At 43.9% G+C, this 21,398-nt stretch overlaps 1 protein-coding gene across 8 annotated transcripts in view; it reads right to left on the bottom strand.

The window, feature by feature from the left end:
* Window positions 1-4,181: 4,181 nt before the first annotated feature.
* The window catches only part of EGFL6 (EGF like domain multiple 6), a 261,136-nt gene continuing 243,919 nt past the window's right edge, over window positions 4,182-21,398 (bottom strand). For 7 of the 8 annotated variants that reach the window (XM_085008529.1, XM_085008530.1, XM_085008528.1 and 4 more), the window contains 5 exons: window positions 18,362-18,688; window positions 16,155-16,235; window positions 12,122-12,223; window positions 8,670-8,935; window positions 4,182-4,838 (listed from right to left, as the gene is read on the bottom strand). In XM_085008529.1, the coding sequence (XP_084864655.1) occupies window positions 4,728-4,838; window positions 8,670-8,935; window positions 12,122-12,223; window positions 16,155-16,235; window positions 18,362-18,688 (887 nt within the window). In that variant the 3' untranslated portion in view covers window positions 4,182-4,727. Of the gene's footprint in view, window positions 4,839-8,669; window positions 8,936-12,121; window positions 12,224-16,154; window positions 16,383-17,786; window positions 18,689-21,398 lie in introns of all 8 variants that reach the window. The other variant, XR_014835699.1, reaches the window with a different exon arrangement.

The following is a 21,398-nucleotide window of genomic DNA, read 5'->3' as shown; positions in this document are numbered from 1 at the left end:
TCGGTCACAACCCGCCTGGTACTGAGAGGTAACACTCTAGGTGTCCCAAGTCAACTGGCATCAACCGTGTCACACAGATATGGTTCATCTTAAAGGGCGGCGGGGGGGGGGGGGGAAATACTACTTTTACTTTTTAAAGTAAATTTTTATTGAACACATATGGAGAAAAGCCAGTGCACAAATCATACGTGTACTGCTCAACGATTTTCACTGTGACTGTGCCCCTTTAAAAAGCATCAAGGAACAATGACCACCGCCCCCTCGAAGTTCCCCCTTGTGTCCTCTCCTGGCACCCCCTCCAAGGTAAAGGCAATCCCAACTTCTCTATCATAGCTTTCATGGCACCGGATCTTGCAACTTAAGTGAGACCATGCAGTGTATACTTCCTGGCTTCTTATCAATGCCACATTCCAAAAAATCCATCTCTGTTGCTGTGAGTGGCGTTAGTTTGTTCATTCTTGTTTCCTTTCTCTTTTTTTGGCCATGCCTGTGGCGTGAGGAAATTCTGGGGCCAGAGATGGGACCAGCACCACAGCAGTAACAACAGCCAGATCCTTAACTGCTAGGCCACCAGGGAACTCCCATTCTCACTCCTTGATAATATGTGAGTGAATATACCAGTTTATATAGCCATTCTACCCAAAAGGGACATCACAGCTATTTGAATTATTTCATTGTGACTGTTACAAAACATGCTATGATGCATGTCTGTTGAGTGTATACCTAGGAGTAGAATTCTGAGTTGTTAATACGAACAGTTTCGGGGGCATAAATGACCTACGACCATAAGGTGACACAGCAAGTCTTCTGTATGATTTCGGTACCTGAAAAAGGCACTTGCAAATGTGTTGACATGAAAGTGAAATAAACAGAAAGGCTGTCAAAGAAATGACTGCGAAGGAAGGGTAATTAGTCTTTGCCTAACTTCATTGACTCCAACACGCATCGTGCTAGAAAGTGGCCGCAGGGTAGGAGAAACCTTAACAGAAACAACCCAGAAACGGAAAGCAATTGATACAACATTCCCAAACTGATTAGAGATATACATAGGAGAAATTTTTGTCAAAAATCTGCATACGTAACATTTCTATTTTAAACCCACTTCGGGGCAGACCCTCTCAGCTCCAGGCCAGACACTCACCACCACGACGTGCCACTGCCTCTGAGATGTAAGTCCACTTATAAACTGCTTTACAGCATTTTTCCATGTGCACGTTAATATAGAATTTTTATGAAGCAGAGAGATGACACTGAAACATATACAAGTTGCCCGAAGGCCATAGATAACTACTCCAATCTATAACTCCATTCTCCAAAGAAAAAAAGAACTCTTATTTGAACAAACTTACAGAATCCCAAAGCACACATTACCTTGCCACTCCCTGAGCAAACAGAATGAAGCTGCATCCACATGGGGGCAGGACAAGGCACTGAATGGAGACCATTTGCAGTCACTGTTTTACTAAAGAGGAAAAAAAGGTTGAATTCAGTTACACTGGCCTTTTAGATGTTGACCTGGTCTAAGTCTTCTTAAAAGAGTTTGGGAAAAAACTTCCTTAAAATCCCCTAAAATCACTGTAATGAGATAAATTCATTTTTTTTTTTTTCCAGGGCCACACCTGCGGCATATGGAAGTTCCCGGGCTAGGGGTTAAATGAGAGCTGCAGCTGCCGGCCTACGCCAGAGCCATAGCAACAGTGGATTCAAGCCACATCTGTGACATACGTCGCAGCTCATGGCAATGCCGCATCCTTAACCCACTGATCGAGGCCAGGGATTGAACCCACATCCTCAGGTATATTGGTTGGGTTCGTATCCCACTGAACCACAATGGGAACTCTCAAAAGCCAGTTTTTAGAATAGAAACCTGTGTTTAGGAGTTCCTATGCCGTACACCTGAACTCTACTTCAACAACAGCAGAAATAATGTATTGGTATTTGAGGTCCAAGAAGTTAGTCCCAAAGACCATGGTCTTGCGGTGGAAATGGCAGGGCAACCCCCAGGGGTCAGGGAAGAGCGATCACCTGACTTTGGATTGTGCTTAGAGAACTCAAGAAAGGATTTCTTTTTCTCTCACTTAATGTCAGGCAGTGAGCAGTCTGGGACAAGTGTGGAGATGCCACCATGCCATCAGGGACGCAGGCTTCCTCTGGCTATGTCCTCCTCCACAAGGCCTGGCCCTTGCCCTCATGGTCACAGGGCAGCTGCCAGGGTTCCTGCCTTTACAGTGACATTTCAGACATAAAGGAGGAGGAAGGGAAATAGCAAGAGGGCTGCCAACTGAGAGCCTTCCTTAATGATCCTTCCCAGAAGCCCCACCAATGACTCCAGTGGGCTCCCCCATCTGAAAAAGAGGTTGGGACACAGAGACTTTTAATTTTTTTTTTTTTTTGGTCCTTTTTCCATTTCTAGGGCTGCTCCCACGGCATATAGAGGTTCCCAGGCTAGGGGTCCAATTGGAGCCGCAGCCACGGCAACGCGGGATCCGAGCCGCGTCTGCAACCTACACCACAGCTCTCAGTAATGCAGGATCCTTAACCCACTGAGCGAGGCCAGGGATCGAACCCACAACCTCATGGTTCCTAGTCGGATTCATTAACCACTGTGCCACGACAGGAACTCCAAACAGAGACTTTTAGTTGAGCACATTGCTCCCCCCACATCTATGTCTATATATGGTTATACTAGTAATGAAAAAGGTGAGAGTGGATATTGGGTAGGCAACTAGAGGTCTCTGCTACAGATATTAGAGAAATATGAAACATCATTATTCCGTGCAACTCAGTTTCATTCCTTGATTTGTATCCCATAGGTAACATAGTTGCAGGCGTCCTTATTTCATTTCTGGTTCAACATCCCTCCCATTAACCTGGATTACAGGGGCGCTGTCCTTCGTTGCCAGTGATTCCCCTCTATCTTCCTTTAATCTGAGCCACAATTTTCCTTGGTCTCAGCAAAGACAGGGGTGGGGGTCTTCCTCGAGTCTTAACACCGTCTTAGAAACCACCTGTCTCAGTTAGCGTTTGCCGTGTAACAAACTACTCCAAAGTTTTGCATCTTAACACAACCATTTTATTATCTCTTACAACTCTGTGGGCTGATTTGCCTGAACCAGGCAATCCTTCATCTGATCTCACGAGAAACACTGTTTTGGGGGTTTCTATAACCAGCAGTTACTCTAACAGGGACAGCTACAGTCCTGTGAGGACTTTCTATGGCAGAAGTACTTGACACTAAAGGAAAACAATGTGTTTTTTTCTTACCATCTTAAAAGGCCATATGTGTTGGTTGTATTAAAGAGAACATTGTTGAAGAAGTTTTGATTTTTTTTTTTACCTAGAAAAAAAAAAAAGATGACATACCAGAAGGATTATTAAGACTTTCAGCATACAGGAGTTTCCGTTGTGGCTCAGCGGGTTAAGAACCCAAGTAATTTCCATGAGGATGCAGGTTTGATCTCTGGCCCCGCTCAGTGGGTTAAGGATCTGGCGTTGCCACAAGCTGGGGGGTAGGTTGCAGATGGGGCTTGGACCTGGTGTTGCTGTGGCGCAGGGCAGCAGCTGCAGCTCTGATTGGATCCCCTAACCTGGGAACTTCCATATGCCACAGGTGCAGCCCTAGAAAAAAAAAATAAATAAAGTGAGGCTGCAAAATTTAAAGATGAGTAAGCATCCTTCTCGCTTTCCTTCTTTCTACAGCTAAATGTCTTCACTGCTTCTGGGGCTCTCAGGCAAGTATCTGGGGAACCTTCTGTTTGGGAGCTGTCTTGAACCTGTTTCTGCCCCGGGATCTTAAAAAGAGGTATATATTTCCATCCTTAGGGAGAACACTAAGAATTCATTACCCCACAAAGCAGGTTCTTGAATTTGGAAGCAAAGGGAAACAGAAAAGAAGGCATGAGTGAGTCTTTTCTGGAATCCTGCTACTGGCATAATTTGGTTTTGGGTATTTCTTGAGGCCTTGAATTCAACAACTTAAGCTAATTGGCACTGTAATTATGAGGCCTAATAAAGCAGTCATGTGTTTCCATAAGAGCAAGTCATTTGAAGAATACAAGTATTTCCACAGAGAAAAGCAGCAAAACCACATTTTCTACCAAAGCAAATAACCACACACTTAATTAAACACAGAGTCAACAACCTATTTTCCTACTTAGAAAAACTTAAACCATGACACAAGGTGATTATTGGAATATTATTATTACAAAGAATTTAAATATACAAGCTTGGCTGTAAAAGGTCAGGCTAAGCCACTTAGATAAAATCTGATTTGTGCTGTTACAGCTTCTGGGAAGTGCCATAAAAGTCAAACATGACTCTGTGTCCTTTTTTTTTTTTTTTGGTAATTCTAGAAATGTTGTATAAAGAGGTTCATCAACTCATACAGACACATCAAATATACTGGCAGGTGGGGCAGGAAGCTGAACTGACCCTTCCAGGTTTTATAAACTCAGAAATGAATACACCAACTATAGTCCAATAAAATTAATTTTAAAAATTTAAAAATTAAAACAAGAGAAATGAATAAGAAGACATAGTGGTACAATATTTAAAAACATTGGTGCATCTTATACAAGAAAGTCATCTTACAGTACTGATTCTGCTGGTAGATTACAATTTTTTAGTCTGTATTTCTAAAATGGGGGGGAGTCCTATGATATAATGGCAAAAAAGAGAGAGATGACATACAAAGGCGAATATAAAGATATAAGAGACAACAGTAACATTCAATTATCCATAGATAAAGGGCCATCTGGACAGAAGCCTGAGAGCAGCAAGACGCCGTCCAATGCAATTTCTCCGGTTCTGCCCTTCCCACGTTCTGCTTCAAAAATGATCTAATAATGGAGAAGGAACACAAAATTACTTCAGAATATTTAAAACAATGACATAATCACACCATTTAATAGCTAGTAAACTGGACTAAACTCATGTCTCCCTACTGCAAAGAAACAGGCTTTTTTTTTTTTTTTTTTGGCTTTTAGGGCCACACCCACTGCATATAGAAGTTCCCAGGCTAGGAGTCGAATTGGTGCTACAGCTGCCGGCCTACACCACAGCCACAGCCACGCCAGATCCGAGCCGCATCTGCGACCTACACCACAGCCCACAGCAATGCTGGATCCTTAACCCACTGAGTGAGGCCAGGGATTGAACCTGCATCCTCATGGATACTAGTCAGATTGTTTCTGCTGAGCCACGATAGGAACTCCAGAAACAGTCTTTGACATAGAGTGTATAGTTATAGATTTTCCAGATGTCAGGTATCTACGCTGAGTGAATTACATTCAGAAAAAACAAGGTCACTGTAACACCTAAAAAACAAAAGAAAACCTGGAAAGCCCTGGAAAGCTGAGAGGAGTAAGGTTTAAGAGGAAACTTGAGAATTCTTATTTGGGGGGTGGGGGGGAAGAGCAACGCTAGAAGAATAATACGGTTTTCTTTTCAGAAACCAGGCTAGAAGAAATTTAACATTCCCTGTGAACATCTGATGCAAAACTATACAGTTGAAAGGGAATTTTTTGGCTATGTGCAGATTTTGGTAGTTTGTAGAAGTTATTCTTCTTAAAATAATGGTTTGAATATTTGGAAATTATTTGAAATGTCACTGTTTTTGTTTTGGAAAATGTTTCATAATAGGCTATAATCATTTTTATCTAAGACATTTAATAATAAAAGATCACAACCTAAAACTTGGAAATCGTAACAGTTCTTATCACAAGGGAAAAAAAATAACAAAGAAGCAAACTGCTTTATATTTGAGAAATTTCTAATGCGTAGAGAGGATGAATACTTTAAAACTTTATCTTCTTGGAGTTCCCTGGTGGCTCAGGAGGTTAAGGATCCAGTATTGTCACTGCTATGGCTCGGGTTTGATCCTTGGCCTGGGAACTTCTGCATGCTGCCGGTGCTGCCAAAAAGAAAAACAATTTAGCTTCAAATTGGTTGAAAAAAAAAAAATGACAGAGGAGACCCATTTGACAAAACTAAGGATACAGTGAGTACTTTATATGAGTCATTTATCCAAAAATATTTTCAAGGAAATTTTATTAAAATAAATATTTGCTGAATGAATGTTTATTAGTTTCTTCAATATTGTAATGTTTAAAGAAATAATTCATGTTAGTTTTGAAATCGGAAAAAACATCCCAAACACTTAACATTCAATAATTATGAAAATAATAATAGCTATGATTTATGGACCATCTATTAAATACCACTCACTGTAAGTAACAGAGAGAGTAATATGCATAGCGGGTTTTTTAATTCTCAGTATCAGAGATAAGCAGACTAATTCTAATTCAAAGATAATTAAGATTATCCAGCAACACTGATTTTAGAGAGAAAAGGAATATTTAATAATACTGTAAAATGATTCTAATTCAAAGATGATTAAGATTACCCTGGGAACAGAAAGTTTAGAGAGAAAAAGAATATTTAATTTGGAACCTGTTCTTCTTCTTTAAATTAACACACACATAGAACCTATCAAAATGAATTTAACCACAGCATCTGCATACCGTGGTTGGAAATAAACTATGTCTTCATGTGGAAAGAAAAATTCAAAAAATGGAAGCACTCAGGTTACTGTGGAAAGGTTATGAATCTACTTTTTTTATTTTGGCCATGCTTGCAGCATGTGGAAGTTCCTGGGCCAGGGATTAAACCCATGCCACAGCAACAACTCAAGCCACAGCAGTAACAATGCTGGATTCTTAACCTGCTGAGCCACCAGGGAATAACTGAATTTTCACTTTCTAATGATGTGATTTCCTTTTGTCTTTTCAAAACTTAAAAAAAAAAATTCAAACTTACAGCAAATTGGCATTTTCAAGAAAGATCCTATAAGAATCATACTCACAATGGTACCATCACGTACATTCCAAAGAAAGGTCTGGCCCTTGACTAGTTCCTGGGAGATAACCTCTAATTCCCCAGCATATGCTACCCCTTGAGCGCCCGTGTCTACGCCAGACAATGCAGCTAACAATGTGATTTATAGTGGGGCTCTTGGGCTGCACAGTATCAGCATGACCTCTGGAGAAACTAAAGACTAACCAGGTGCAACCACTGTGGAAAACAGTATGGCAATTTCTCAGAAAACTAAACATAGAATTACCATTTGATCCAGCAATCCCACTCCTGGGCATCTATCCAGAGAAAACCATGACTTGTAAAGACACATGTACTCCAATGTTCACTGCAGCACTCTATACAATAGCCAAGACATGGAAACAACCTCAATGTCCATCGACAGAAGAGTGGATCAAGAAGATGTGGTCCATAGACACAATGGAATATTACTCGGCCATTAAAAGGAAAGAAATAACGGTATTTGCAGCAACATGGATGGACCTAGAAATTATCATGCTAAGTGAAGTCAGTCAGACAGTGAGACATCAACATCAAATGCTATCACTTACATGTGGAATCTAAAAAAAGGACACCATGAATTTCTTTGCAGAGCAGATACTGACTTACAGACTTTGAAAAACTTATGGTTTCCAAAAGAGACAGGTTGGGGGGTGGGGGGATGTGCTGAGAGGGTTTGGGATGGAAATGCTATAAAATGTGGTTGTGATGATTGCTGTACAACCCTAAATGTAATAAAATTCATTAAGTAAAAAAAAAAAAAAAAAAGACTAACTAGGGTCAGCCATGTGGGCCATCATGTGGCGCTGATTGAGCCCCCAACAAAAACCCTAAACGCCAAGGCTTGGGCGAGCCTGCTGGGCAGGCAGTGACTTTGTGCTTGTTGCCACACATCAGTGCTGAGAGAATCAAGAGCTGTCCCTGTGACTTGCTGGGAGAGGAAAACTGCCAGCTGGTGCCCAGTCTCCCCTCGGCACCTTTTCCCACTGCTGATTTTCATCTCTATTCTTTTATTGTGACCAACAATAATCATGACTATAACAACTCTTCCGACTACCTGGAGTTCTTCTACGGAATCATGGCCCCTGAGCGTGATCTTAGAGACCAGACACCAGCCATTCTCTCAGTTCAGTTCAGAAAAACATGCAAAAAAAAAAATGACCTTCTAGCTTCCATTCACTGTGATAAGTGCTGGATATAAAATGAATGTGCTGGAGTTCCTGTTGTGGCACAGTGGTTAATGAATCTGACTAGGAACCATGAGGTTGCGGGTTCGATTCCTGGCCTTGCTCTGTGGGTTAAGGATCCAGCGTTGCTGTGAGCTGTGGTGTACGCCAGCAGCTGTAACTCTGATTAGATCCCTAACCTGGGAACCTCCATATGCCACAGGAGCTGCCCTAGAAAAGGCAAAAAGACAAAAAAAAAAAAAAAAAAAAAAAAAAAAGAATGTGCTTTTGCATAGTAAGGAGTTGAGAGCCTGGTTCAGAAGTTGGTGAGAGCAACCTGATACCTAAGCAGCTCGTTTCCATAAAATGTGATATGGACGCATGCACCTGACAAGTATTATTATTAGTTGTGCTATTAATTACCTTGCCTAGTTCACTCCAGAATATAAGCTCTTTAGGTATAGGGAAAATATCATAGGAAATCGCTAATATGTGGACTCGAATTAAAAGATGACGGAAAAGTCTTATTGATCTTTGTAGCCCCATGCCTCAGATGCCTAGGTGAGTACTTGTTTCTGCTTATCATTGAAAAAGAATGTAAATATATTGCTTAATTTGTTTGCCACTTACGCTTTTGGGAGTGCCAACTCCTCGATACAGCTGAATTTTCCCCATCTTCCACCGTTCATCTGCGCTCCTGGTTTTCTCCCACGCCAGGGCACTATTACTATTTTTCACAAACACTCGAAGTTTCCCTACTTTGTTTCCAGCCAGCCGGTAATGAAAGAGCAAACACAAGTTGCTCTGGGGCTGCAGGTCCGGGAGGAGAAGTTTCAAACGGCCAATGTCCTTCTTCTGGCCTGCCAGGGCCGGAACTGCCATATAGTAGCCAACAGCTGGAAGGGAAGAAAAACCCACAGTTAATGAGGTCATTGCAAAGGGTGTGGCTCCAGTGCATAAAATGAATGCTAGTCTCCAGGAGGGAAAGCCAAAATCCTTTTCATTTCAAATATTTAGGAACAAAGTTTTCTCGTTAAAATGCCTACTATCCACTGTTTCCATAACCTGTATTAATGGGCTTTAACTTCTGTTTGGTCAAAGCGTTTGGGTGGCATATCCTACTTGGAGCATAAATTGAATCTCGGTCATTTAAAGCTGACTATAATTAGCGATAACTGTCATACCTTCAGGAAACCCAATTTCTTACTGATCAAATTGTTTATTTGGGCATGTACAGGCTCAGCCCTCGTGTGAAAGATCCTACTAAATTCTTCTTCTACACTAATTCCTCCCTGAGATCTTTCTGTACAAGCCTTTCCATGCAGTCAGGAAACCTGGATATCCCCTGACCAAAATTCCTTTTAGAATTTGGTGTTGGGGTAGAGGGTAGAGTCCCCTATTTACAAACACATGATTCACATAGTTCTCAGCTTTTGCATCACTCACATCATCGTCCCTCCCTTCCTGAGCCACCATCAAATCTCTTAGGTGGGCTGGTAGTTCCCTACAGAGTTAAATATAAAAAAAAGAAACATAGGACAATAAAAAGAAAAATAAACAAATGGGACCTAATCAAACTGAAAAGTTTCTGCACAGCAAAGGAAACCCTAAACAACACGAAAAGATAACCCACAGAATGGGAGAAAAATCTTTGCAAGTGAATCGACGGACAAGGGATTAATCTCCAAAATTTATAAACTTCTGCAGCTCCACACCAAAAAAACAAACAACCCCATCAAAAAATGGGCAGAAGATCTAAACAGACAGTTCTCTAAAGAAGACACACAGATGGCCGAGAAACACATGAAAAGATGTTCAACATCACTCATTATTAGAGAAATGCAAATCAAAACCACTATAAGGTACCACCTTACACCAGCCAGAATGGCCATCATCAAAAAGCCTACAAACAATAAGTGCTGGAGAGGGTGTGGAGAAAAAGGAACCCTACTACACTGTTGGTGGGACTGTACATTAGTGAAACCACTGTGGAAAGCAGTATGGAGATTCCTCAGAAAACTACACACAGAACTACCATCTGATCCAGCAATCCCACTCCTGGGCATCTATCCAGAGAAAACCATGACTCGTAAAGACACATGTAATCCAATGTTCATTGCAGCACTATTCACAATAGCCAAAACATGGAAACAACCTCAATATCCATCGACAGAGGAGTGGATCAAGAAGAGGTGGTACATATACACAATGGAATATTACTCAGCCATTAAAAAGAATGAAATACTGGCATTTTTAGTAACATGGATGGACATAGAAACTATCATGCTGAGTGAAGTCAGCCATACAATGAGACACAAACACCAAATGCTTTCACTGACATGTGGAATCTGAAAAAGGACGGACTGAACTTCTTTGCAGAACAGATGCTGACTCATAGACATTGAAAAACTTATGGTCTCCGGAGGAGACAGTTTGGGGGGTGGGGGGATGTGCTTGGGCTGTGGGATGGAAATCCTGTGAAATCAGATTATTATGATCATTATACAACTACAGATGTGATCAATTCATTTGAGTAATTTAAAAAATAAATTACAAACATTATGCTGTCAATGGACATCAAGCAACAAATTAAAATTTAAAAAAAAGAAACAGGATGAATAAGCATGTTTCGAAGGATAACATCTCAAGGACAGATCAAAGTGGACTTTAGCTGGGAGTGAAAGGGAAACCTACTGCAGTGGGTCACAGAGGAGAAAGTGTAGTTGGTAGAACTGCCAGATAAAGTATAGGATGCCTCCATTTCGGATAAGCAAGGCATGCTTTCTAGTATATCTCAGACACGTTGTTTATGTGAAATGCAAACGCCTCTGGGCATCCTGTCTTTTTATTTGCTGAGTCTGGCAAACTTGCTAGCTAGGGAAGAATACCATAGAGCCTCTGGGTCCAGGAAAAACTAAGGCAATGTCAACCTGGGTCCTGCAAGTGTCTCTGGGAATTGGGCTAGCAGAAGACTCCACCCATGTGCCGCCTTGTCTTCCTCCTGCCTTCTAGAGGAATTCCTTCTTCCTGTCAACTTCTTCAAACCCCACTCTATGAGAGTTTTAGCCCAAGTCCATCAAAGCCACAACCAGAAGACTGTAGATGAGCAAATATCCACTATACTGGTTAAAAGACACTTGGGAGGAGGACGTTAGAAACAGAAGGTGACCTGTGTTCCCACCATCTTAAATCAGAACTTGGAGTGACACATTACACCTGGTGGTTGAGCTCCATGATTAGTGCAAATTCATAGGCGTTGTGGATCAAATACCACACTGTGGACCCACCTAAGGACCCCGGCCATCATACATGCCAACTCAGTGGGGAAATGCATGCCAAGGTTCAAACAACCAAGGTGGAAAGTTCTGGAACACAAGTTCTCCATCAGCTGCAAATTACTTACAGTGTTAAAAGACCATTTAATTAAATCCCTACCTCATCTCTTCTATTACCAAGTTTTGTGAATGTGTACAAATCTTCCTTTTTCTCAGGCAGAGAAAACTCCAAGGTTAAGCAGAAAGACATTCTCAAGCAATAGAAGGCAAAGTCCAGCCTAGGAGCTCGGGTTCCTGATTTGATGCTTGTTACAGTTTTGATGCTCTGAGGGGCATCCAGCCTAGGAGCTCGGGTTCCTGATTTGATGCTTGTTACAGTTTTGATGCTCTGAGGGGCTCTCCAGGTTTAGGGAGAGGTCATATTTCCTTTCCAGATTTATTTCCCCCCTCCTCTCGAACCCAAAACAAAACCACAGAGAATCATATCTGGTAAACCGGGGAAAAGAAACAATTTCTTTCTACCGTTTCCCATTCTTAAACCTGTTCCCACAGCAGCAGGAGAGGGAAAATGGGAGAGGTTTGCTGGAGCATCCTCTGTGGGCATAGGTAGTTGGGAGAGGGATTAAGGAGGATATATACTGACCCAAGCCAGTGATTCATCAGAGAAGACCTTGGAAGGTCTAAAAGTTTCCAAACTTGACAAACAACCCTGATCTCACAAGTGAGAGGAATAATGACTTCCCATCCCTGGAGAGCTTTCTGCCCCTGGGTGGTATCGCAGAACACGAAACAGTGAGATCTGTATACCATTATCTCGGTCGGCAGGATTCCAGTCAAAATCATCTTCTACATCCTGTTTCCAGTCACAGACTCCATGGTCAAAGCTGCAATCAACTGAGATATTTAAATCTGCCAAGAAAAAGGGCACATTTCATCATCAAGAGCATTAGGAAAATGTTTACCACTGGGAGCTCTGCAAGGCGATACCATGCTTTCAGTCGCTGTCCAGAATTTAGGGCAGTTCCTTGGTGGCCTAGGGGTTAAGGATCCAGTGCTGTCACTGCTGTGGCATGGGTTCGATCCCTGGCCCCGAGCACTTCGCATGCCATGGGCCTGACCAAGAAAAAAAAAATGTGAAAAAAAGAAGAATTTTACTTAAAAAAAAAGAGTTTAGGGAGTCTGGGACTAGCAGATGCAAACTATCATCTATGGGCTGGATAAACGACAAAGTCCTACTGCATGGCACAGGAAACTATATTCAGTATCATATAAGGAGTTCTCGTCATGGCTCAGCAGGTCAAGAACTGGACTAGTGGAGTTCCCGTTGTGGCGCAGTGGAAACAATCCAACTAGGAACCATGAGGTTATGGGTTTGATCCCTGGACTTGCTCAGTGGGTTAAGGATCCGGCGTTGCCATGAGATGTGGTGTAGGTTGCAGATGCGGCTCAGATCTGGTGTTGTGGCTGTGGTGTAGGCCAGCAGCAGTTGCTCTGATTCCATCCCTAGCCTGGGAACCTCCATATGCCATGGGCGTGGCCCTAAAAAAACCCAAAAGAACCTGACTAGTATCTGTGAGGATGCAGGTTCGATCCCTGGCCTGCCTCAGTGGGTTAAAGGATCTGGCGCTGCTGTGAGCTGTGGTATACAACCTCTAGCTGTGGCTCTGATTCAGCCCCTAGCTTGGGAGCTTCCTTATGCTGTAAGTATAGCCCTAAAAAGGAAAAAGAAAAAAAAAATCATAGAACAAGCCATAATGGAAAAGAATCTGAAAAACAATGTGTGTGAGAAAGAATTTTGTGTGTGTGTCTGTGTGTGTGTCTCAGTCACTTTGCGGGACACCAGAAACTAACATAACATTGTAAATCAACTACATGGCAATTAAAAACAAACAGGGAGTTCCCGTCATAGCTCAGTGGTTAAGGAACCCGACTAGGATCCATGAGGACGTTGGTTCGATCCCTGGCCTCCCTCAGTGGGTTAAGGATCCGGCACTGCCGTGAGCTGTGGTATAGGTGGCAGACGCGGCTCGGATCCTGTGCTGCTGTGGCTGTGGGGTAGGCCGGCATCTACAGCTCCGATTTGATTCCTAGCCTGGGAACCTCCATATGCCCCGGGTGTGAACCTAAAAAGACAAAAATAAAACAAAACCAAAAACCAAAAGGAGTTTAGTTTGGGTTTTGTTTGGCCATGTGGGGGTCTTAAACTGGCACTGGCCCGAGGCAAGCACGTGCCCCAGATACAAGCCTGCAGAGTCACGAGTAAAAGTAAGTTCCTAATGCGACTCCCCCAACAGCCCCCACGATCAGCAGTCTCCCCTGCTCCCCAGAGCCTTGCCCATGTGCACTGCTTAGATAAGAACCTCCCAGAACGTACCAAAACCCTGATTGTCTTCGTTTGAACTGCCCAATCCAACCTTAGCCCAGGAACCCCAAAGCTCTTCACACATGGACCCTAAGAAAGGCATGCGGCCCAAGTCTTGCCTCAACACCCCTCTGTGGCCTCTGGAGGCCACGCCAGGTATTTCCTCCAGGACCTAGAGAAATAAACTTCTCTATCTCAACTTCTTCTGTTGGACCATCTGGCACCCAGGAGCTCTACTTTAACAAGTGTTACTTTAACAAGCGTGTGGCATACGGGGCCAGCTAATGCAAGCTTTGAACCAGTGCCTCTAGTTCTGGTTTGATGGAGATCGGGGTCAGCAAACTAACATCTTGGCCCAGGGCTGGTTCTTATAAATAAAGTTTTATTGAAACACACTGTGCTCATTCATTTACATACTGTCTTTTGAGCCACAGTGACGGAGTTGACCAATCCAACAGAGATGGTATGGGTCACAAAGCCTGAACCTTTACAAAAAAAAAAAAAAAAAAAAAAGAATTTTGACCCCTGATGTAGGTGTCAGAAAACACCCCTGGGAAAAGAGGGGAAAGACTGAGATGCTTCTTTTTCTTCTTTTTTTGGGGGTCTTTTTAGGGCCGCACCAGCAGCATATGGAGATTCCCAGGCTAGTGGTCGAATCAGAGCTGCAGTTGCTGGCCTACACCACAGCCACAGCCACGAGGGTTCTGAGCTGCATCTGTAACCTATACCACAGCTCACAGCAACACCGGATCCTTAATCCACTGAGCGAGGCAACGGATCGAACCCGTGTCCTCATGGATACTAGTCAGGTTTGTTACTGCTGAGCCATGACAGGAACTCCTGAGATGCTTCTGATTCAAAACTAATGCCAGCCTCTGGCTCAGGTTTGGAGGCTTTGGCAGATAAACTGATGTACTGAGGAATAAAGGAATGGCGAGAAAAGGAGAAAAGCTAAAGAGAGTAGGGGCAGCAGCTGCATGTTGCCTTATTACAATTTGCAATGTACCAAAGAACATTTTCACATACGTTACATCATTTGATTTGGTTATCACAAGGATTCTACAATCCAGGCCCATTTTCAGGAAAGTAAAACTGAGAGTCACAAGTGACATGTCCAAGTCCCACAGCCACCGAGGGCTGGAACTAGACGTGGACGTGATATCAGATTGGAATCCAGGTGCTCTCCAGTCCCGAAGAGGGTCCGAGCATGACGGAGGTCCAGTTACCATGGCGGACCTCCCTGCCTTTATGGCAGGCCAGGGGCACCAAGAAATTAACACTCTCTGGGAGCAGCCTTTAATCGAGGGCAGATGGGAGTTGGAGTAGAAATACCGCAGCTCCCTCGTGTCTTCAGTAAGACAATTCTGAAACACGTGTTCTACGCTGGTTCCCAGTTGCCCCAACTGGATCCAACTCCAGGCATCTACTGTGGAAACTTGCTCAATAACACACCCTTTACTGGCTCCTTCTCTTCCCCAAGCCCCACCCCCCCCACCCCCGCTGTTTCCTGGAAACACCTCCCAGATAAACCGCTTGCACACAAATTCTTGTCTCAGGGTCTGTTTTTGAGGAACTCAGCCTAAGGCAGCACCTTCAAGAAGAGGGTAGCTCTTATCTTGACTTTACACGTGAAAGGCACGAGGAGGCATCACATAGGAGGCGCCTACGTGACCTGCCCCAGGCAAACAGAAAGTGGAAGAGGTGGAGGCAATAATGTGGGCTCTTGGCTGTTGGAGTTGAAGCCCGTGTGTCATTTTCTGCCATCTCCATACATACAGTCTGCCTTGCCTCTTTACTTGAGGTGTCAGGCGGAGAGGTGGAGAGAAGAAAGCCTTCCAGTATTGGAATCACTGGTATTAATCACACAAGGACCTACTATTTTCATACTGGCCCCAGGTGTCATGATGGAATGATTTTTCCCCTTGGGTGTCGAGGAGTGAAGCAGTGATTCATAAACAACCATCTCGGAAGTTCCTGTTGTGGCACAGTAGAAACAAGTCTGACTAGTATCCATGAGGATGCAGGTTCGATCCCTGCCCTTGATCGGTGGGTTAAGGATCCAGCACTGCCATGAGCTGTGGTGTAGGTTGCAGGCACGGCTCGGATCCTGTGTTGCTCTGGCTGTGGCGTAGGCTGGCAGGTGCAGCTCTGATTTGACTCCTAGCCTGGAAACTTCCATATGCAGCGGGTGTGGCCCTAAAAAAACAAAACAAAACAAAAAAACAACCATCTCATCATATGCAGAAATGAAAGCGGAGGTCCTGCTGGTGCAATGGGATGAGTGGTATCTCTGGAGTACTGGGACACAGGTTCGATCCCCTGCCCAGCACAGTGGGATAAGGATCTGACGTTGCCACAGATGTGATCCCTGGCCTGGGAACTTCCATATGCCCCAAGGCGGGGGGCCATAAAGTAAAGAAATGAAACCAACACAGGATACCACGAGAGAGTGTGCACTTGGGAGAAGGCATTACTTACCTCTGTGTTCTAGTCTGGACGTTGTAGCTTTTCTCTGGACCACAATCAGATCAAGTTCACCCGCTTCATTCACCTTAGGGGCTAACAATGAGCACGCGATCAGTTAAAAAGAAGCCTTAGGAGTTCCCGTCATGGTGCAGCGGAAACGAAATCGGACGAGGAACCATGAAGTTGCGGGTTCGATTCCTGGCCTTGCTCAGTCGGTTGAGGATCTGGTGTTGCCGTGAGCTGTGGTGTAGGCCGGCGGCTGTAGCTCTGATTAGACCCCTAGCCTGGGAACCTCCATATGCCACAGATGTGGCCCTAAAAAGACAAAAACAAACAAACAAACAAACCGTAAAGCCCCACATGCTAAGAAAGTATGCGTGAGTGAACGAACAGGGTTTTATCATATACATCTGGTCCTTTGTCTCTGTGGGCTCCACATCCCCAAAGTCAACCAACCACAGGTTAAAAAAAAAAAAAAATCCGGAAATTTCCAAAAAGCAAAACTTGAATTTGTCTTGTGTGCCAAGCAACTACTTACACAGCATTTCCATTGTATTCAGTATTTTCAGTCATCTGGAGATTAAAGTATACGCTAGTATGTGTGTGGGTTCTAGTGAACACGGCACTGGTTATATAAGGGATCAGAGCATCCATGGATTTTGGTCCCTGTGGAGGTTCCTGATACGAATCCCCCACGGACACCAAGCAACAGCTGTGTTCTACTTAGAGTGTAAGTTTCCCTAACCTTTCCAAAGCATTCAGACTGGTTTCGGTTTCCTCATCTAGAATATCTTTTTCCATGGTGCCCTCAGCTGACCTAAGCATCACCTAAGTGACATGTCCCTTCTCACCAGGTACTGGAAACATACTCTCTTGAGGTATCTGACTCTCTATTAAGGGAGATAAGGTCACTAATGGGTTAGATCTTGGACAGGCAGGCCTGTGTCTACTTTGCATCTGGTTAAATCCAATAGCCATGGAGCAAGAATGGACAAAGCAAAATACGGAGGGAGCAGCAAATAGCTTTTGAAAAGGAAACAGAAAGCCTCAGTGTGTGGGATCCAAGGTGGATTAACCATTCCGGAGCAGTTCTGCGCAGGAACCAGTGAAAAGGGCAGTAACCCAGTTCATGTAGAATTTCAGCTCTGTATAGAATTTTCCTCTCTACAATTGCCTATTTTGGCTTTTTTTTTTTTAATGTCTTTTTTAGGGCCTCACCTGCGGCATATGGAGGTTCCCAGGCTAGGGGTCCAATTGGAGCTCTAGCCGCTGGCCTACACCACAGCCACAGCCATGCTGGATCTTAGCTGTGTCTGTGACCTACACCACAGCTCACGGCAACACCAGATCTTTAATCCATGGAGTGAGGCCAGGGATCGCACCCACAACCTCACGGTTCCTAGCTGGATTTATTTCCGCTGCGCCATGAGGGGAACTCCTATTTTGGCTTTTTAAATCATAACCACACAATTCTGAAATTCTCCTTTCACTGAGTGGGCCTGTAAAAAGTGCCTTCAAGAAATAAAAAGGTGGGAGGAGTTCCCGTTGTGGTGCAGCAGAAATGCATCTGACTAGTATCCGTGAGGACACAGGTTCGATCCCTGGCCTTGCTCAGTGGATTAAGGATCTGGCATTGCTGTGAGCTGTGGTGTAGGTCTCAGGTGCAGTTCAGATCTGGCGTGGCTGGGGCTGTGGTGTAGGCCGGCAACGGTAGCTCCGATTGGACCCCTAGCCTGGGAACCTCCATTTGCCTCAGGTGCAGTCCTAAAAGAACAAAACAAACAAACAAACAAATAAAAAGGTGGGAGTTCCCTGGTGGCCTAGTGGTTAAGGAGGTAAAAAGGTAAAGTTCGGCAGATGCACGCGGGGAGGCTCTGTGTTTTGAGGGCAGTGCATGCAGAGCAGGGCAGCCAGACAAGAGCGTTGGCGGGACCAGGCAGGCTTACTTGGCCGGGAGTGGAGAGAGGGTTTGCCTCAAATAGGAAACCTCCCAGGAGAGGAGAAGAGCCCTACCTGCCTTGCGTCCCACAGCAGCAAATTTGATTTCGTATCTGCAGAAGATGGCAGTTTCCAGACCTTCTAGAGAACCGTGCTTCTCAGGGCTTAAAGCTGACCCCATGTTATTTAAGGCATGAAACCATCTTCTCTTTCTCTCATTTGCCAAGAGAAACTACAAATCATTTTTCATAAAATTATAAAGTAACAAAAGCAATACCCACAAAACACATCTCCCCGAAGGCTCTGCTCCTGCTCCACGTGGTTCTCCAGGGCTTTCTCGTCTCGCCTCTCTTCCTCCGGCCTCTCTTTCTTCGTCTCCTCACTCCTCTTTCTTTCTCCACGATGGTTCTCATCTCTGGAAACACTCTCTTCAGAGCCAAAGGGCTGAGAACCAACCTTAGGGGTGGGAGTCCCCATGGGTTCTGTGATGACATTTTTAATGAATACCTTCTTTTTTGTGCCATTTTTGTGAGCAAGCAACTTCTTGATTCTGTCTCTGATGGAACCAGGTACGATGAGGAATTCCTTCACAGCATTTTCAGGGATAACTAAAATAAACAATAAAAGACAAGGTGTGACTTCCCATTATGGCTTATCAGGTTAAGAAATGGACGTAGTGTCCTTGAGGATGTGGGTTTGATCCCTGGCAGTGCTCGGTGGGTTAAGGATCCAGCATTGCCATAAGCTGTGGTATAAGTCCCAGATGCGGCTCCGATCCTCCGTTGCTGTGGCTGTGGTACAGGCTGGCAACCACAGCTCTGATTCAACCCCCAGGCTGGGAACTTCCATATGCCACAAGTGCAGCCCTAAAAAGAAAACAAAAAAGGACAAGTTTTACACTGGCTAATAACCTCTCATACACACAAAAAAGTCAGAGCCTTTAAACACTATTAAAGTGCAATAAATGAATGCTTCTAGAATCAATGCATATGAGGCTCAACCATTTGACATTTAGCAAGAACTGTATTTGTATCTTTTTTTTTTTTTTTCAGTTGTACGCATGGCATGCACAAGTTCCTGGGCCAGGGATCGAACTCATACCACAGCAGTGACCCGAGTCACTGAAGTGACTACGCTGGATCCTTAATTGCTAGGCCACCAGGGAACTCCTATTTGCAGTCGTTTTTAGGAGGTCCAAGGTAATGGTAGGATCTTAACTACCTTAATTATTAGAGGATGCACTTCTGTTTTGCTTCAGAGATGATAATGAAATAATTGCTCCCTACCAAGGGGTGCTCCAGATCCCAACATGATGGGTTTTTCAGAGTCCGCTAATATTTCTGCCTTCACACGGCTATTTGCCGAAGCTGCCGTTGTCCTGGTAGATTGTAATGTGTTTAAATGCGATGTTCCAAGGTGACAGCTAGCATTATGGTGAACCATATAAAGTGCCAAAAAAAAAAATTTGGCAGTTTATATGGTTCACCATAATGCTAGCTGTAATCTAGTATTATAAGCAAAAAGGTCTAATACCAACCAGCTGAACCAATTCAATTCGACTACGTGGCTACAGTTGAGAGGGAAATAAAATAAGGGAGTCAACGTCAATTTCACTGTCTAAAAGGAGCATTACACAAAGAAATTAGACTGGGATTTTTATTAGGATATTTTTCTTTGCAATGTTTTCGTCTCTTCTGCTCAGTTCCTCCTCCATCAGTTGGCTGATTCAGTCTGTATCCAAATGGTAGAAAAATAAACAGGGAGAGGTCCACAATATTTTGAGTAACCCAAGGGAAAAAGAACAATGCTTTGAAAACGCATATACTCTTAATTAATACCCAGCTTTTCCTTTGAAGTCAATCTAAGGCTATTATGACAAGAGGGCCATTACTCTTTTCAATGAAATGTCCTAGCTATTTATCAATGTGACAGCCTGTAGTTAGAGGTTTGAAAACAACTAGTACTAATACAGATACTCCATCATTACTCGTTTTCCTGATCTTCAGAGGGCCTGTTTCAGCTTTTGTGCCAGAGGTGACATGATAAGCTCTCACCGTACATGGACACGATCCCACCGCGGGAGGCCCCACGGTGTAATTCCATCTGCGGGTCCCTGATTCTTTTCTCAGGACTGAGTATGAGAAATTAACAGGAAATACCCATTCCCTGGGAATTTCCTTTATGCAATCAGCAACGTAATACTAGAGACCTTTAATAAAAAACGAGGACTGGATTTCAATCTCTATCAGGCAAATGTCAACAACTGCTTTAGTTTCTGTTGTAAAGATTTCATTTCTTCCTACTGAAAAACAAAAAAATCAAGCCATTACAACCTTTGTGGTGTTAGTGATTTGGCTCCTTCGTATGTAAAGAGAGTCGGGGCAAGGATAAAACCAACTACGTACACGCATACTGTGAATGGATAGATTTGGCTGTATCTAGGTATTGCTGTTTTATTTATTATTATTATTGGCCATACCCGTGGTGTGCAGAAGTTTCTAGGCCAGGGATCGAACCCATACCACAGCAGTGACAATGCTGGGTACTTAACCCACTGAGCTACCAGTGAACTCCTAGGTGTTGCCATTTTATTTTATTTCATTTTTTTTTTTTTTTTTTTGTCTTTTTGCCTTTTCTAGGGCCGCTCCTACAGCATATGGAGGTTCCCAGACTAGGTGTCTAATCGGAGCTGTAGCCACCGGCCTACGCCAGAGCCACAGAAACTCGGGATCCGAGCTGCGTCTGCGACCCATACCACAGCTCACGGCAACGCCGGATCGTTAACCCACTGAGCAAGGCCAGGGATCAAACCCGCAACCTCATGGTTCCTAGTCGGATTTGTTAACCACTGCGCCACGACGGGAACTCCATAGGTGTTGCTGTTTTAAATGTGACACAGCACAGACTTCCCGCTGTGGTGCAATGAGATTGGCAGGGTCTCTAGAGTACAGGGACACATGTTCGATCCCCAGCCTGGCACAGAGGGTTAAGGATCTGGCATTGCTACAGCTGTGGCTTAGGTTGCAACTGCAGCTCCCATCTGATCCCTGGGCTAGAAACTCTGTACGCTGTGGGGTGGCCAAAAAAGGGAAAAAAAGGAACAAAAAATGTGACATAGCTGATACTATTTCTCTTGAAAATTTCTTGATTGCCACATCATCTTTCTGAGAATATAAAAACAGGACAGGAAGGTGCAGTAGGAGGGTCTGGCACATTTGGGGGATCTCGGACATAAAAAGAGGGCATTCCAGAGTTTTCAGCTACACAGGCCAGTCTCCTGCAAATGAACTTGACCATATCTCTCGGGAGAGATTTGAG

This window comes from Sus scrofa, chromosome X (assembly GCF_054392235.1).
Source record: "Sus scrofa isolate SSC_HxYL_T2T_F1_AM1 chromosome X, Sscrofa_HxYL_maternal_Yorkshire_Landrace_v2.0, whole genome shotgun sequence".
Lineage (NCBI taxonomy): Eukaryota > Metazoa > Chordata > Mammalia > Artiodactyla > Suidae > Sus > Sus scrofa.
This window is presented reverse-complemented; position numbering and strand designations above follow the sequence as displayed.